We start from the raw sequence: 17,959 nt of genomic DNA, 5'->3' as shown, positions 1-17,959 counted from the left end.
GTTAACATGATGGACAAATTCTATTCCCAGAGAGTATGCCTGTGAAATAAATCACACATTGAAATTATGTATTGGTTCTATTGGGAAATCCATGCTGCCATTTGTGTCAGGGTTGTGTCACTTCTGTCTAGTCTATTTCTTGGTTTTGTGACAGAGCCCTGACACTCCTGATTTGTCTTGTCTGTGTGCCTTGTTTCATGTGCTTTCATGTCATGTTTTGTCTTGTACTGATAGCTGTGTGCTTTCATGTTGCCTCATTTTGTGTGAGCACATGCTTGTGATTTGTTTTACTGGCCATGTGCTCTCCTGTCAATTGTCTTGCCCCTCCCATCTTGTTACCTGATTATTAATTAATTTGCCCCACCTGTCCTCCCTCGTTACCTGCTTTGTTTGCTCTCCCTATTTATTCTTCCTGTGTTGCAGTCTTCTGTTGGTAGTCCAAGCCAGTCCTTTTTTTAGTTGAAACATGTTGTGAGGAACGTTATCTTTCTACTTTACTGCACCACTGAAGCAGGTTACAGCTAATGATCACATTTCCCCTGGTTCGGCCTGTAGTCTGACAATATCTTTTTTTTCAGAAACCAAAGTAACATGACTAACAAACAAAAAATTATTCAGTATTTATTCAAAAAAATTATTCAAATTATGCTCGTAAAAGCTCAAAAATCTTTAAATATGTTGTGTTTATGTAAAGTGTACTGTATTTTCCAGCAAATCAGATTCAGTTATTCATGATAAATGATAACACGTATGCTGACTTGAACCAAACACAACAAGGAACAATGGCTTCATTTATGAAACTTTTCATATGAGTAAATGTATCCTTTCCGAAAACATTCTGCCTGACTCACATTCATTCTTTAACAGGGTGCGTACACTCAATTCACAATTAACAATTAACATAATCAACACCCAACGGCATCAGAAAATAGTTTTATTGACTGAATTGCATTCATGTCAGTTATTAATGTTATTTTCACTTTTTCTTTTATGCAATTTTATATTCGTTTTTATTTTTTCACTTCTATAATGTAGTCACAAAAGTCTGCCTAAATAAACACAAAATGCTCATGATTACACAGGCTCAGGAGAAGAGGCCCAATGTTCTGTGATAAACTTCATATCAGACTAAAATCATATTGAATAATCCTATTAGTTGTTGAGAGGAGCAGACTTTCAGAACAGAAATACTGATGACAAAATAAATAATGACCACATTTCATTTAGCACCCCTCTGTAGAACAAACAGTTAAAAATGATATTTAACAAATACTCAGTGGAATACTTCTAGGTTCTTCAGTACTGTTTTAGATGATCATTCAAACTGAGATGAAAATACCTAAAAGTGCTGTGTGCATAAGGGTTCAAACTCCCAGTTCCAATATGTCCAGTTCTGTAAATCTTTATAATTATTGCTATACATAATTCCTCAAATAAAGAAAATTGTCAAATTCCTGTGCACTCTCCACATAAATTCATTTCAGGCTTAATTTCACATTTTTGATGAATCCACAGAAAACAAAGATAATCCAAACAGAGAAGACAATAATCCAAACAAGAGAGAACACAATCCAAAGGGGAACGGAAACGTAACAGCTTTACCCAAAACTTGTAAAAACAATGACCGAAAAACAAAGACTGAAACAGGGGTATGGTTGTAATAAAAATGATTCAATCACCATTGCAAATCAGAAAAAGGGAGCTATCAATGGCTGCAACCAGATTTCTGAGGAGGCAGGTTCATAAAATCCCTTGAGTGACTGCAAAAGACTTGCAACAAGATTTGGTGGCAACATGCACTGAGGTTTTAGCTTGCACAGTAAGGCGCGTACTAAAACAAAACTGAAACTTTTCAGCCTCAGCGGTATGTCTGGAGGAAGAATGAAGCATATGCTGAAAAGAACACCCTGCCTATAGTCCTCTGAAAACCTGCAGCGTGTGGATGGCAAGATGGATTCTTTGAAGAATCAGGAAATCTATAGGAGAAAACAGCATTCCATCAGTGAGGAAGCTGAAGCTTGGGCGTCATTAGACCTTCCAACAGGACAATGATCCCAAGCATACCTTAAATTCCACCAAGGCTTGGTTGCAGAAGAAGTCCTGGAAGATTCTACAGTAGCCATCACAGTCACCTGACTTGACCCCTATAGAAAATCTCTGGTGGGATTTGAAGAAGGCTGTTGCAGCACGCAAACCCAAGAATATTACTGAACTGGAGGCCATTGCTCATGAGGAATGGGCTAAGATTCCTCAGAAACACTGCCTGAAGCTGGTGTCTGGTTATACATCTCGTTTACAGCAGGTCATAACAGCAAAAGGGTGTTCTACGAAGTACTAAAGATGCTTGCCATGAAGGGGTTGAATAATTTTGAGTCTTCAGAAGTCATTAAAAGTTGCATTTTCAGTGTAAAGTCCAACGTAGTAAAATGTGCACAGGCAGCTGTAGAGGTAGAGGATCAGGTAGGCCAGATCTAAAAAATACATTGTGTGATCCTCAGGATCCTCTTGTTGAAAGGCAGAGGATTTGAACAGCTGGCAAATCCATTTTCAGAACATACATGTGACAACTACATTATCGAGACGATTTTGTACCCAATTCTGCCCTTCCGATGAGGTAAAGTCCTGATTATCTTGATGGTTCTACAGATTATTTTATCAGATTTTATCAGTGTGATGTGTGATAAGAGTGATTGAACCTGCTCAGAAGAACATCGGGGCTGCACCAATCTCAAATCGTATATCCAACAGGTTGAATATTTACGATCAGAAATCCTGTTGTGTAGGGGGAAACCTGAGGACAAATTCGAACACAGTCAGTAGATTGTCACGTGGAACGAAACGATACCCAATCAGAAAGCGAGCTCTGACGGAAGACGGAAGTATAACAACAATCTTCATGACTTCATCCAAACCTTTTTCTTTTTTCCCCACATACATTTTCTGTAAAAAGCAGTCCAAACACTATTATCGCAATTTCTTTTTGCCTGTCATCCACAGTTATCCTAAAGTCATGTTTGGACATAAGATTTCTTGTGTTCAAAGTCGGGAATCTGGTTGTTTGTGAATGGAATCTGTTAGTGTGTGGTGAGCTCAGCTGTCTTTGTCACATCGCGGCACTCCACGCACTAGGAACAAAACTGTTGATTTTTTTTTATTGTCATGTTTGTGGTGCCTCACATTTGGAAAATCTTATAAGATTTAAAAAATCTTTTAGTGTTGGTCAGCCTTAAGGGGCTGTTTACACGAGACTGTTTTTGACTAAAGAACTTTTTATGCATTTAGCCTGTTCATTTACAAGAAAACAGCGTTTTTGGGGCCTTAAAATGCAAACTTTTGAAAATGGGTTTCAATGTGTTAAAGTTTTTGAAAACGATACAGTAATCTTCTTCGCGTAAACTACAAAAACGCGACTGCATGAAAATGGTGACGTCATGCACAGTATTTCTTTGCAAAGTGATATCGCCAACTACTGGCCTGGCATGCATAAAACAGCGTTGGGATGCATGTGAATGGAACATTTTTTAGAACACTGTTGTTGTGTAAACATACCATGCAGGAGTAAGTGCAGCCTGTACCATGAAGGTAGCTGAACAAACTCGGGGTTACAGGATTAGTTTTGAGTTGACAAAACCAAACCGATGCAATCAGGCTTTATTGGTACCATGATGCAGCTCATCAACTTTCTTTGTCAACTCAGGCTTTGATCCTCAAGCTATGATTACTCCACGCGCGCGTGCACATAAAAGAGTGACGTCGACACTGAACAACCAATCGCGAGAGCGATATATTTTCCCGCGGAGGAGCAAGAGATAATCAATCAGAATTACGATGAATTTAAATATGTATTTCAAACTCGAAACAATACGGTCTCTGCTGCCAAAGCAAGAGAAGACTGTTGGAGAAAGATTGCTGATTGTTAATGTGTAAGTTAAACAAATACGTTCTATATTTATGTAAAATTATGTAGGCTATGTATGTGTAGCCTATATGTGTAATATAGCCTATAGCCTATTTTTATAATATATAAAAAATGATACATGCACATTTTTTATATATTATAAATATAGGCTATATTACACATAGGCTACACACATACATATACATAATTTTACATAAATATAGAACGTATTTGTACTACTAAGAAAGCTAGGGAATCCTATCATAAGATTAACAGAATAATAATAAAGATTTTAAATAATTCTTAACATGTATTATATTGTATAGTACATTTGTGCAATTTGGTAAAAAAAAAAAAAAAAAGTGTTCATGTGATGTCACCCTATCAATATATCTTACCGGCAATTTTATAAAAGCTCTCTTTTATGGACATGGTCGATAAATGTCCGGGGAACACTATTAATGAAACTATTCATGTACTCTTGCAGAGCGAGGACCACCTTGCGAATGGTTCGACAAACCGTGTTTTCCCCTAGCTTCTGTGCGTCACCCAGCGTGCAGAAATGTACCACTTGCAAAAAAAAAAAAAACGCAACGCAATACCAGTAAGTGCATAAATTCGACGTGTTAAATTCTTTATGTGCGGCTCAAGAAGTTCGCAAAGATAAGACATTCCTTCCGCGGAAAATCTGTATCTTTCATACAAGTAACTATCAGGAAAGGCAAGGGGATTTTGTCTGGCTAAAAACTCTTTCTCTACTAAGTGCTCGTCAAACAATTTGCGCTGAGATGTCCACCGGATTTGGAAGAAAAGGTGAAGTCATTGTAACAGACACTGGGAATAAGTTACGTCACCTATATGTTTCTTTGCTCTCAGCTGATTGGTCAAACTTCAGTCTGAGATCTTGAATCCAGAACATAACCTGCCCCGGAGCAGGTTAGCCGTGCAGCGTAAGATACCATGGCAACGAACACCGATTAAAGCCAAGCTACTTTCATAGTACCTAAAACCCAGGGTTGGCGGAAACTAAACTGAAACATAGCTGGCTAGCCACCTAATCCAGCTTCATGGTACAGGCCCCAGGGGCCTGTACCATGAAGGTAGCTGAACAAACTCGGGGTTACAGGATTAGTTTTGAGTTGACAAAACCAAACCGATGCAATCAGGCTTTATTGGTAGCCTACCATGATGCAGCTCATCAACTTTCTCTGTCAACTCAGGCTTTGATCCTTAAGCTATGATTACTCCACGCGCGCGTGCACATAAAAGAGTGACGTCGACACTGAACAACCAATCGCGGGTAGAGCGTGAGCGATATATTTTCCCGCGGAGGAGCAAGAGATAATCATTCAGAATTACGATGAATTTAAATATGTAAATTCAAGCTCGAAACAATACGGTCTCTGCTGACAAAGCAAGAGAAGACTGTTGGAGAAAGATTGCTGATTGTTAATGTGTAAGTTAAACAAATACGTTCTATATTTATGTAGAATTATGTATGTATGTGTAGCCTATGTGTAATATAGCCTATTTTTATAATATATAAAAAATGATACATGCACATTTTTTATATATTATAAAAATAGGCTATAGGCTATTACACATAGGCTACACATACATATATACATAATTTTACATAAATATAGAACATAATTTTACATAAATATAGAACGTATTTGTACTACTAAGAAAGCTAGGGAATCCTATCATAAGATTAACAGAATAATAATAAAGATTTAAAATAATTCTTAACATGTATTATATTGTATAGTACATTTGTGCAATTTGCTTTTTTTTTTTTTTTATATAAAAAAATGTGTTCATGTGATGTCACCCTATCAATATATCTTACCGGCAATTTTATAAAAGCCCTATTTTATGGACATGGCCGATAAATGTCCGGGGAACACTATTAATGAAACTATTCATGTACTCCTGCAGAGCGAGGACCACCTTACGAATGGTTCGACAAACCGTGTTTTCCCCTAGCTTCTGTGCGTCACCCACCGTGCAGGAATGTACCACTTGCAACAAAAAAAAACGCAACGCAATATTTGCGGTACAGTAAGTGCATGAATTCGACGTGTTAAATTCTTTATGTGCGGCTCAAGAAGTTCGCAAAGATAAGACATTCCTTCCGCGGAAAATCTGTATCTTTCATACAAGTAATTATCAGGAAAGGCAAGGGGATTTTGTCTGGCTAAAAACTCTCTCTACGAAGTGCTCGTCAAACAATTTGCGCTGAGATGTCACAGGATTTGGAAGAAAAGGTGAAGTCATTACAACAGACACTGGGAATAAGTTACGTCACCTATATGTTTCTTTGCTCTCAGCTGATTGGTCAAACTTCAGTCTGAGATCTTGAATCCAGAACATAACCTGCCCCGGAGCAGGTTAGCCGTGCAGCGTAAGATACCATGGCAACGAACACCGATTCAAGCCAAGCTACTTTCATAGTACCTAAAACCCAGGGTTGGCGGAAACTAAACTGAAACATAGCTGGCTAGCCACCTAAACCGGCTTCATGGTACAGGCCCCAGGAGTGATAGTTTCATGAAAACAAAGCCAAAAACAAAACAAGGGAACACAAGGAACTAAAGTAACTTAACTCTAAACACATATGTCCATGGACAATAACCAACAATGAACACAAGAAACACTGGGGTATACATACACTGGGCAAATAGACTAACAAGACAACCTGGTAGCAGTTAAGACTAATCAACAGGGAAAACTACGAAGGACTACAAACATGGCACCGGAAACAGGATAAACAATATTTGGATCAAGAGTATCATCATTATTGCACTCAAATATATACTGACAGCTGAAAAGATCCTGAATCTGGTCAAACAGCTGCAACAGTAGTCATTCCACAGCAGGACTATAAAATCAGGACAATAAAACATCTAATTTCTTATATGTTTACTCCTCAGAGTTGCAATTCACTTTGCTCTTCAATGGGTAGAAGAGGTTAATGTACTTCAAGTTCTTTGCTCTGATTATTTACCAAGCCTTATAAGCTTACAAAAATGAAAATCTGACATGATTTTCAATCATGAAGTCATTTCAGTCATGAAGATTTTCAAAATGTGACAAGTCTTTCAAGACATGATATTCTCACAGAAACCCTGCCGACCCTGTTCAGAATTGAACATCTAATAAAATTCCCGCACACGTTGGTATTGTGGGAAATAAAATAACAGATGAGTTGGCAAAAAAAAAAAAAAAAAAAAAAAAAGGCTTTAAAGTATTCAAGAATAAATGTTAATGTCCCTCTGGGAAAAGTTTAAATTAAGGGGTTAATTAAAAAGATTATTAAGAATATGGCATGTTGTGGACACAGGAAAGAAAGGGAAGACACTTACATGAATTATATAAAGAAGTAGGGAATGTGAGAGCCTTTTGTGCTAAAGGAGGGATGACCCAATAATTTCATGACTTCGTATTGGACTCTCAACTTTGAATCTTTTTTTTTTTTTTTTGGTAAACATACTACAAGATTGTGCAGCAAACGAGGATTAGGCCTACCAGAAACAGTCGGACATCCTCTTCTAAGATCTGTTGGTTATAATACTCAGCTCATAGAAGAGGTTAAGGCTGTATCTGTAAGAATAAAAAGGTTAACATTAAAGAACTTTGAACAATAATTCAAAAGTGACCACAGCTTTATTAGAATATCTTAAGAAAACAAGTTTGAATGGAAGAATTTAGTTTTTTTTTGCTATCCTTTCTTTCCTTCTATCTACAGCAACGCTTCACACTCCACCCCAGTAGGTGGCGAAAATGCACCAAAGCTGGTTTGCCATTAAATCCAAAGGAAGAAGAACAGGAAACGAGATTACAACTTAAAAGTCCATGGACAGAACAAGATACTTGTTACAGTAAGTAGTATGTAAATAAATAAAAAATATACCATAATTATAACATAAAAAGTACAAGCACATAAAAAAATTTAAAAGTACAAGTACAAGAACAAAAAGTACAAGAACAAGGAATACATGAATACCTTTACAAACTTTCACAAATAAATCAAATAACTTAACTGCCTTTTATTTTTCATTCTTACCAGGGCTAGTCAAAACCGATTTAGTTATTTTTTTAATAAAAAGTACAAGGCCTTGTAGGGTGCCTGACAAATTTGCATTAAGGAATTTCACAAATATAATGAAATTATTAAATGTGGTTTGCAACATATCTGACATCTAGGCTTGGTTTCAACAGACAGGTCTCAGATTAAGCCAGGATTAGGCCAGTTCAATTAGGACATTAAGGTAGCTTTCATAAACATACCTGGAAAAAAAGCATTAGCTACTGGTGTGCATCTTAAAAAATAAAATAAAATAAAATAAAATAAAATAAAATAAAATGGCACTGACATATTTTAGGAAATGTCGGTGCAAATTGCTTTAATTTAACAGTTTAAACATGCATTTTAGCCTGCACTAGGCTTAAGCCTTGTCTGTGAAACCGGGGGCTAGTCATCTAAACACTTGTATAACATTTTCTGTTTATAGACAGAAACATGCTCTGATAGGCCTACCCGTCCTCATATGCACTACACAGCAGCAATACTGGACCTATAGACCTTTATTGAATAGACAAAACAACAACAACAAAAAACAACAACATAACAACATGAAAAAGCTCATTATCTTAAGTCAATATCAGAGTTTAATACTTGCCTAATGTGCTTTTAGTGAGACCAGTCCTGCTTTATAAAATGTTTATTGTATTCTTCTACATTTGAGGTTGCATTCATAACCTCGGGCTATTCTGTTGTGGTTGATACACGATAGCTAAGAAACAGTCAGAGATTTAAGTTTTAAGGTTTAATTATTTACTGAAAGACTCTCAAACATAATTTGCTAAATTTGAATGGGTTGATTTACACTCACCTGAGGTCAGAGGTCACTGGTTCATCACTGGGGTCAGAAGTTACTGCTTTATCACTGAGGTCAGAGGTCACTGCTTTATCACTGGGCTCAGAGGTCACTGCTTTATCACGACTTACGACACATACGATTTTAGAAGTGCAACTAATTATCAGCGAAAAGTTCAATTTCAGTCTGCTCCTGACACAAAGCTATGATCTCAGAATTCTTGAAGTATAATGTATGATTTATTCACGGTTTATGTATTATTATTTTTTTTATTTTTTTTGACGGCTCATACATGGTCACCTTTCACTTTTAAAATATGTCAACATTCTACTCTTTTCTACTTTCTTGTATAGGCTACTTTGGAATAAAAATGAAGATTATTAAAAGCTGAATTTTTAACCTTCTAACAGCTACAAAAAACACGAAGAGCTCCCTCTACCGAACTCTCATCACATGGAATCCTCATCAGAAGACCAAAACATCATTGCCTTCTATTTACATTTTTATAACAAATTAGTATTTTTTGATAAAAAAAATAAAAAAATCTGAAAGGAAAAACATGAAGTTAAACGTACAATTATGAACAATTAACCTAAATTACAGGCCTACTTACTTCCCCATACTTGCTTGGATCCTTTTTTTGTAAATTACGGTCATCTGACGATAGGTGGCAGTATGAACTAAAAGAGATTGTGTGAGGTGTGGGTGACGTGGGTGACGTTCACACGCAATCAGGAACTATTATATTAAATGTCAGTGTAAATAATGCGTTCAGTTATTTATACTGCTGCGAAGTTTTCTGCAGCTTTTCTCTGTTCGCAGTCCTCTCGGAAAAGCAAGTCTTTCATTTCAGCTGCTTCCTTTCATTTGAGAAAAATGGTACACTACCTAACAGAGCAGAGGGGACGACCAAACTCAACTGACTACAGGATTTATTTAAGTAAGTTTGCCCTTCTCATCTTTAAATGTCATTAGTAAAAAATTAGGAGGACTGTAAGCCACTCACTCCTCTCAAATAAAATTATTTTTGCTGACACAGTGTGTTACCTCGCTGCGAATTTGTGAGCGCCAAAGGCGGGAGATTGTGAAAGTAACATGCACGCATTCCCGGTCTAGGTTACACTCAACTGCATTGAAAACCAAACTATTAAACTCTTCAAATTCCTTGTGTGTGTGTGTGTGTGTGTGTGTGTGTGTGTGTGTGTGTGTGTGTGTGTGTACTTTATGCTTTACATCTCGTCTAGCAACGCCCATGACCTATCTCTTTGTATCAAACACTATGAGAGAGAGAGGAAGAACCTCATTTAAACACAACCAGAGTCTGATACCTTGAGATAAATTTAATTTGGACGACTGATACAGGTTGTAACATTTGCTTTGCAGAAACTTCCGATGGAAAATACATATCCCCTTTCCATGACATTCCTCTGTATGTTGCTGATGAACAGGTTGGTATGTGTAATGTGGATGTCTACTTAAAATCAGTGCTATTAGGTCAGGTGATAATAAATAATGAATTAGTCCAATAACCTAATTGCATCAAGTTAACTGGCACAGATCTTACTCAGGCTATTTTCTAATGACATCATGCTTCTTATTTATCAGGAATGTGGGGTTCCACGAAAGAAATTAAAAACGAATGAGGTAACCATTCATCAATATAAGCATTTTGGGACCTTATTGCTGCAAAATTGATTGTGTTTAATGTAATAATGTTGGTTTGTCTTTAACAGATCCTGTTTAATATGGTCGTAGAAGTTCCTCGTTGGTCAAATGCCAAGATGGAGGCAAGTATATTTTTCAACATTAAAAACTGTTAAGTCTCCACCTCCCCGCCCCACTGTCCCACTGTGGGCCTTGTGTCTGACTGGCTAGGATGACCAGCATCTCTCCATTTCTTAATTTGATTGGAAATCAATCAGTTGCCTGATTTGGCTAATTAATTGGAAAGTTAATTTAATTTATTGGACAAACACATTAAATGTAACACTTAAATTAGATTGATAGAATCTATCAGTAGAAAAAAATAATATTTTAAATACAGTATTGTATGTTCTTATATTGTGCTTATGTCCAGATAACAATAGTATGTTATTTTGAGTACAGAATTTTTTTAAACTTACTACATAATTTCCTTTACCCACAGATAGCAACAAAGGAACCATTAAACCCGATCAAGCAAGATGTGAAGAAAGGCAAGCTACGATATGTAGCTAACATTTTTCCGCACAAAGGTTACATTTGGAACTATGGTGCACTTCCACAGGTGATGTCCTGGTTTTGATTATGGCTATGAATTTCCATAAGGTCTGTCTGCAGTCTGATTGGAAAAATCTATAATTTTTTCGTCATCTTAATTGTTGTAATATTTTTGTATTACTAATACTAATCACATTTTAATATGAATATAATACCCTTTTTTTTTTTTTTTACCAATATATAAAGACATGGGAAGATCCCAGCAACACTGACAAGGAAACCACATGCTGTGGAGACAATGACCCCATAGACGTGTGTGAGATTAGCTCCAAGGTGGGTGGAACTGCATAGTTAATAATATAATGTCTTGCAAAAGCATTTAAACCATTAAGCCGTTTTGTGGTTTACAAAATTACAAATCCTACATTTAAGTTTTGCTTCTAATTCAATACACTGAAACCTTAAATTTAATATATAAATACTTTTTTTTTTATATTGATATCATAATATTATAATACTTGGACAATTTAACTAATTATTTTGTAGCTTGTGACACTGTGTAGGTGGCATTTTTTTGCCCATTATTCCATGTTTTTTAGTGTTTTATTATTTAGCACTATATATTCTTTCTTTACCAACACAAATTGGTTGTGGTTCTGATTACTTTTGTAACTCACTGTAAAATCTCTGTGTCACAGGTGTGTGTAACGGGGCAGGTGGTTCAGGTTAAGGTTCTTGGAATTCTGGCTTTGATAGATGAAGGAGAGACTGACTGGAAGGTAATAGCCATCAATATAGAGGACCCAGATGCATCAAGCCTTAATAGTGAGTATTTGTTTTTATACATCTATGCAGTTATTGACTGCATTTATGACTGAGTAATCTCAATTAGTGTATCATTAACAGGTATTGAGGATGTGAGAAAGATTAAGCCTGGTCATCTTGAGGCTACGGTGGATTGGTTTAAAAAATATAAAGTACCAGATGGAAAGCCTGAGAACAAGTTTGCATTCAATGGACAGTTTAAGGATAAGGTAGCGTATCATGGTAGATTGCTGATGGGGAAGTGTTAATCCATTTAATGATCAATCATCTAATGTTGATGTTGTTAATATATCTTTAGGACTTTGCTATAGAAGTCATAAAATCAACACACAGCTTCTGGAAAGCATTAGTGATGAGAAAAAAGATGAAAGGGGATGAAATTGTTTGGTGAGTGTGAGATTTGATTTGTACACCAGATTTAAATGACAACAGAGTTTCTCTTTGTTAAAGATTTGGTAGTCATTTTGATGACCGTAATTATGATCTTATTTACTTTGATCTCTCTTTTTAGTCAAAACACGTCCTTGTGCGATAGTCCATTCAAATGCAGTGATGCAGAGGCCAGTGCTGTGGTTCAAGCTGTGAGTATTTATGTCTTTTAATATTGCCAAATTATTGTCATTTTTGCCATACTTTGAGAACACGCAAGACAACTGCACATTTTGTAGGCTGCAGAATATGGGGAACCCCTCACAGTATCTTCTGAAGGTAAAATTGTATTTATATCTTTTTTATTACTATTATTTATTTATGTATTTATTTTATTTATATTTATTTTACAAATAATATAACTTTAATCCGTTTCCATTTTTCAGTGGACAAATGGCACTTCTTTGCAAAGTAAAAGATCATTCACACTTTGCAGAGTGATCTCACAAGAAGGTAGAAAAGGGCAGATGATGCCTTTACATGGGTTTAGTAATATCCATTGTACAAAGATTTTGTTTCATAAATTTTTTTTTTTAAACTTGTCTTTATTTATTAGCACAAGGCATACACACTTATTTGTCATTCATTTATCATATATGCAAGTAATATTCTTGTATTTCAGTATTTTTGCAGTAATATTGTTTGACATGTTTCTGTACTTAATTACTGTTATTTACATATTTTAAAATACACATTTCAGTGCCAAAGCTCATGTTACTTTTCTTACTTTAAAGGTTAAATAGTCAACAATTTCCTTTTTTTCTTTCATCATCCTTTTACAGTGCCTTTTAAATCCTGTTAAATGTGCAGTGTGTGATTTCTAGCAACATCTAGTGGTGAGGTTGCGAATTGTAATCAACAGAAGTTAAGTTGGACGACTGGAGATGTCGTTGTCTGAGACAGCAGAGAGTAGCCAGTTAAGCAATGAGGTTTCTTTACAAAGATAAAGTAAGAAATTATGTTTACTTAATTATTCAGTAAAACAAAATGTTATTGCGAATATTATTGTTACTTGTTCATCATTGTGTCAGTTAGGGATGGGGGCCGATCCGATCCAGTATCGGTATCGGGACCGATACCAGCGTAATTCACGTATCGGATTTTCCCGATCCAACCAGCGGAGATATCCGATATCCATGAGTCATGTCTGCGCTTTAACGTTTTCTGCTTAAATTACTCCAAAAGTGATTCCCGCCGGCTAGTCTGCTAGTGGGCTGCAAACTGCGGAATGGATTTCCTGAACGGAGGCGCGGCTCAATGAGACACAGAGTTATGAGACACGCCCCCGCTCAGGAAATCCATTCCGCAGTTTGCGGCTAGCCAACAACGTCCGCTGTGTGGAAATACTTCACACTGGAAACACCGCAGAGCAAGACAGCGAAATGCAATGTTTGCAAAGCTGTAATTCAGAGCTCTTTGAAGCTCCCAAGCCTCGCGTCGTACAACACAATGAATGCAATCAAACATTTAAAAAAGCACCACGTTACTGTGCGTTCACACCAAACGCGAATAGCGCGTCAAATTCGCGTCTACCGCGTCTATTTGGACGCTTGAATATTTTGAATCCATTCGCGCGTCCAGAGAAAAATGTATGCGCGTAAAAAGCAAAAGTTTGAAGCGAAATTGACGCGCATCTGAGGCAAAATCCACTAGTCTGTTTGCAAGATGCTGATGTTGATCAAGCATTCATTGAGAGAGTTACTGCATCGGAGCGAGGACAACCCTTCAGATAGTGTGTGTGTAAGATGTTTACACTTGCACTTTTCTTCTATTTCAAGACTCAAGTATTTGACATTTTGGGAATGTAATAAATATTGACAATGCCAATCAATTTGAAACCCTTACAGTTGCATATTTGTTTTCAGAATGGGATTTGTTTGACTGTTAACAGGATTTCCTGTTTTTCTGACTTCCTTTTCTGACTTTATAACGTTACTTACCTCAAGTTGCCTTTTGGGACATACATGCATACATACGTAACGTTACATATCATAACTTACTTGCCTGTTGAGAGAAGTTTATTTCAGCATCATATAAAATAAACAATAATGATAATAATAATAATATTAAAGCAAACACAACTCTGGTATCGGAATAGTATCGGTATCGGCCGATATCCAAATTCAGGTATCGGGATCGGATCGGAAGTGAAAAAATGTGGATCGTGCATCCCTATTGTCAGTGTTTTATTCGCTGACTTTAGCTAGTTTCTTTGCACGAAGAACAACATAGTGACGAAACGTGTTTGTCCGTTTAGGGCTACTGTAGAAACATGATGGAGCAAAATGACGACTTAACATTTTACATTTACATTTATTCATTTAGCTGACGCTTTTATCCAAAGCGACTTACAATTGCTATATATGTCAGAGGTTGCACGCCTCTGGAGCAACTAGGGGTTAAGTGTCTTGCTCAGGGACACATTGGTGTCTCACAGTGGATTCGAACCCAGGTCTCTCACACCAAAGGCATGTGTCTTATCCATTGCACCACCACCACCGTAACATGTAAGGGGATGTAGATATAAACTACTCATTCTAAGGTAATAAAAACATAACGGTTCATTATGTAATGTCTTTATACACCACTGAAAACAGTTATGTATATGATATAGCATTTCTGTCAACAGATCCTCCTAATAATTACACAGTGCACCTTTAAATGTTTTGTTTATTTTTTCTTAAATTTCTGTTTATTTAATTGGGCTGACTTAGGAACAGATGTTTATCAAGGACAGCATTTTATTTTTGTAAGTGTTTAGTGTGCCTGGTTGCAATAAACACTCTGGTTTAATAGCCGCATGAACCGAAAGTTGCAACCTTACTTCAGTATTGTGACGTATTTTCTAGGGGTGTAACAATTCTTCTCAGTAAAAATTCGAACCGTACCGTTCTCCACCCACAGTTCGGCATGCACTTGCAGCGTGGTTAGTCTCAAATCTGATTAGGCATCTATATTTGTTAGTGTGTTGGGGGGAAAAATACATAAAATGGCTGCTAATGTATGCTTCTGTCGATTTTGCTCTGCATGCGTTTCACATGAGAGTAGCTGTCCTATCATCTGTAAGTATGTAAATATTGTTGACATCACAGTTCAGTGATGTTTCAATTTGTTTCAGTTCAGCATGGCAAGGAGACAAACCGCTGATAGAGCTGCTGCATGCATCACATAAATCTCCTGTCTGGGAACATTCTGGCTACAGAAAAAAACTGAACTAAACATTCACTCTTTGAAAACTTTGTTAGATGTGAGTGCCGTAAGGTCTAATATGAGTCTTACACTGTCATCACCTGGGTTTTGATAGCGTACAGGTGAGACTAAAACAGCACTCATTGCCTTGTGTTTAACCCTCATCCTTCCCATGGGTCATTTTGACCTGAAGTAAAAAAAAAAAAAAAAAGTGTTCATCGGAGTGGTCCAAGACTTTTGTCGCACTTGAACTCGAAATGCACACAAAATAAATTGACTGGATTCGAGGAGTTTATGTGGTTGAAATTCAAAAAGCCTTTTTTCAAATAAAAATCAATTAGTAACAATGCAGACTGCTCACAGATATGAAGTGGTTCGATTTAACAAATGTACTATGCAGAACGAACCCCCCCCACACACACAAAAGCAAAATAAATAGTGAAATTATAAACAGCATTTTTTTTTATTTTTTTTTATTACGACTAAAAATGCTAAAACTTTGGCAAAAAAATATTTTATCATGTCTACCTGAATGTTGACGGAAAACACGGAATAACTGTCTTTAGGACCTTGGAGGCCAGGGCTATAAGGCCATATAGTGGCAAGAGTCATGAAATAGTTAATATAATTTTTTTTCCCACAAGATGTGCAGAGACACCTAATGTGATATATTTTGAGCTGAATTAAAAGGGTTATCCATGAAATGAGTTGTTTTGAATTTAAGTTGAAAAAATTTGAAGAATGTGCTTAAATTAGTATTTATTGATAAAATAGAAGTTTAAAAGTAAATGACAAAACAACTGCTAAATTATCAAAATGAAATGAAAAAATCTTTCTGGACATAATTTAAGTATTAAGTATAATTTTAGGGCTTCGGGTCATTTTGACCCGCGAGGGAAGGATGTAGGCACTCAGTAACAATAATGGAAACAAAACCATAACAAAAGTGCTTTGGCATGGATTGACAGTAAGGATTGCCCGATGGTCCACAGGGCCTGTGCTGCATCGTCACAAAAGTTGATCATTTGTGCATTTTTAAGCCTTGCCAAAGCATAAGAAGATGCAAAAGAGAACTTGCATATGCTGTGTGAAGTTTTGTGCAAACTCATCCAAAGGGAAGTCTCAGAGGCATGAATACTAAATTGAGTTCGTTTTCAAGTCTTCTTGTGCTTGAACAGACAGATTCACACAAAAATCATGTCAACATGCCTGTCTTGACATGCAAACATAGTAGGCCATGTCTTAAGTGAACTAAAACAGTCGAGAAAGAAAACGCACGTGTACACTTTTGGCGAATTCCAAACTGCATTTTTGCACCCTTGAAAGGGCACTTCGGGAATGGGACGCCATTTGTAGGGCCGTTCTAAACGAGAGTGAACCACTGAATCCCTTCACGAAGGGCCCTTCCACAAGTCAGTTAGCAAAGGGAACAAACGATGGTCACTTCAAGGAAGTAATTTAATCGTTTTTGGTCATGTGACCCAGGGTGACAAGTCATTGCAATTCATTTTAAATGGTTTGTTTTATTTTTTATTTTTTTATGAATGCTTCAACTTTGCAAACAAGGTACATAACCTGAATATAACAAATTTTGTTGAGCCTCTGGTTGAGCATAACCAGCAAATAAATAGAAGGATCAGGAGAGAGTTGGAGTTAACGTTTAAACAGAATAATTCAAGTTGTTTTGTTGTGATTATATGACACACATTTTTGTAATGCATTTGATTAGGGGTGTGCACGAATATTCAAATTTTCGAACATTCGATCTGTAATTATTATTCGAAAAATAACTGTTAGAACTAAATGCACTAGGTGGCGCTGTGGAACGTGTTTACAAGTTGTTTGCATTTGATCACATAATGTTGTCGTCTGTCTCGCGAAGTTTGGAATTACTTGATGAAATGATGAAAATGATCTTATAAATGGTTTTACAAAATGGAATTACTTTTGATCAAATTAATGAATGAATGAAGTTATAATATGGAAGTAAAATAATGTCAAATGTTTTTGAAATAAAAAGCCTGTTGCATTGCACTACTTGAAAAAACATAGGCATTGCATTAACCATGCTTGCATTTTAATGCATTGTATTTTTAGGGCTTGCATTTTTATGGGCTGAAATTCAACATGGTTGAATATTTAAGCTGTGAATATTTCAATTAAAAACATTTCAAACACCTTTTCATTATTAAAAATTCAATAATCTATATTCACCTTTCATATTTCACTTCCAAAATATTCAAACTGTTTAAAAATACAACCAATAATATTCAACAGGCAATTTTCGGTCCATTTTTTTTCGCTTTGCAAATTCGCTTCCACAAATTCAGTGGTTCAAATTCGACAGTAAATTCAACATTGACGTCCAGGAACTGCAGGAAAAGCAGTAGATTGCCGAGCATACTCTCCATCTGCTGTTAGTCGACCTCACCATCAGATGGTGCAAAAGCGCGTGTTGTTGACGAAGACATTAATTCATAAAATGAAAATTATTATCTGTGTCAGTATATGCGGAAAACATGATAAACACACAAAA

At 36.3% G+C, this 17,959-nt stretch overlaps 1 protein-coding gene across 1 annotated transcript; it reads left to right on the top strand.

Moving 5' to 3' along the window:
• The first annotated feature begins 9,465 nt into the window (after positions 1–9,465).
• ppa2 (inorganic pyrophosphatase 2) lies at positions 9,466–14,065 on the top strand. The gene is made up of 12 exons (XM_082165683.1): positions 9,466–9,721; positions 10,165–10,229; positions 10,387–10,425; positions 10,515–10,568; positions 10,928–11,047; positions 11,227–11,313; positions 11,679–11,805; positions 11,887–12,014; positions 12,104–12,192; positions 12,317–12,386; positions 12,474–12,513; positions 12,621–14,065. Exons 1-12 carry the CDS (start codon positions 9,547–9,549, stop codon positions 12,647–12,649), a joined length of 1,023 nt encoding a protein of 340 aa, XP_082021809.1. The 5' UTR covers positions 9,466–9,546; the 3' UTR covers positions 12,650–14,065.
• Positions 14,066–17,959: the final 3,894 nt, after the last annotated feature.

This window comes from Leuciscus leuciscus (genome assembly GCF_965113295.1).
Source record: "Leuciscus leuciscus genome assembly, chromosome: 3".
In the NCBI taxonomy this organism is placed as follows: Eukaryota; Metazoa; Chordata; class Actinopteri; order Cypriniformes; family Leuciscidae; genus Leuciscus; species Leuciscus leuciscus.
This window is presented reverse-complemented; position numbering and strand designations above follow the sequence as displayed.

What these genes read in the sequence shown, in the direction of transcription:
- ppa2 (XM_082165683.1), top strand. Translation starts at nt 9,547, where the DNA reads ATGCGTTCAGTTATTTATACTGCTGCGAAGTTTTCTGCAGCTTTTCTC. An exon ending in AGAAATTAAAAACGAATGAG is followed by an intron (nt 10,426 to 10,514) that starts GTAACCATTCAT and finishes TGTCTTTAACAG; the next exon opens with ATCCTGTTTAATATGGTCGT. An exon ending in AGATGCATCAAGCCTTAATA is followed by an intron (nt 11,806 to 11,886) that starts GTGAGTATTTGT and finishes TATCATTAACAG; the next exon opens with GTATTGAGGATGTGAGAAAG.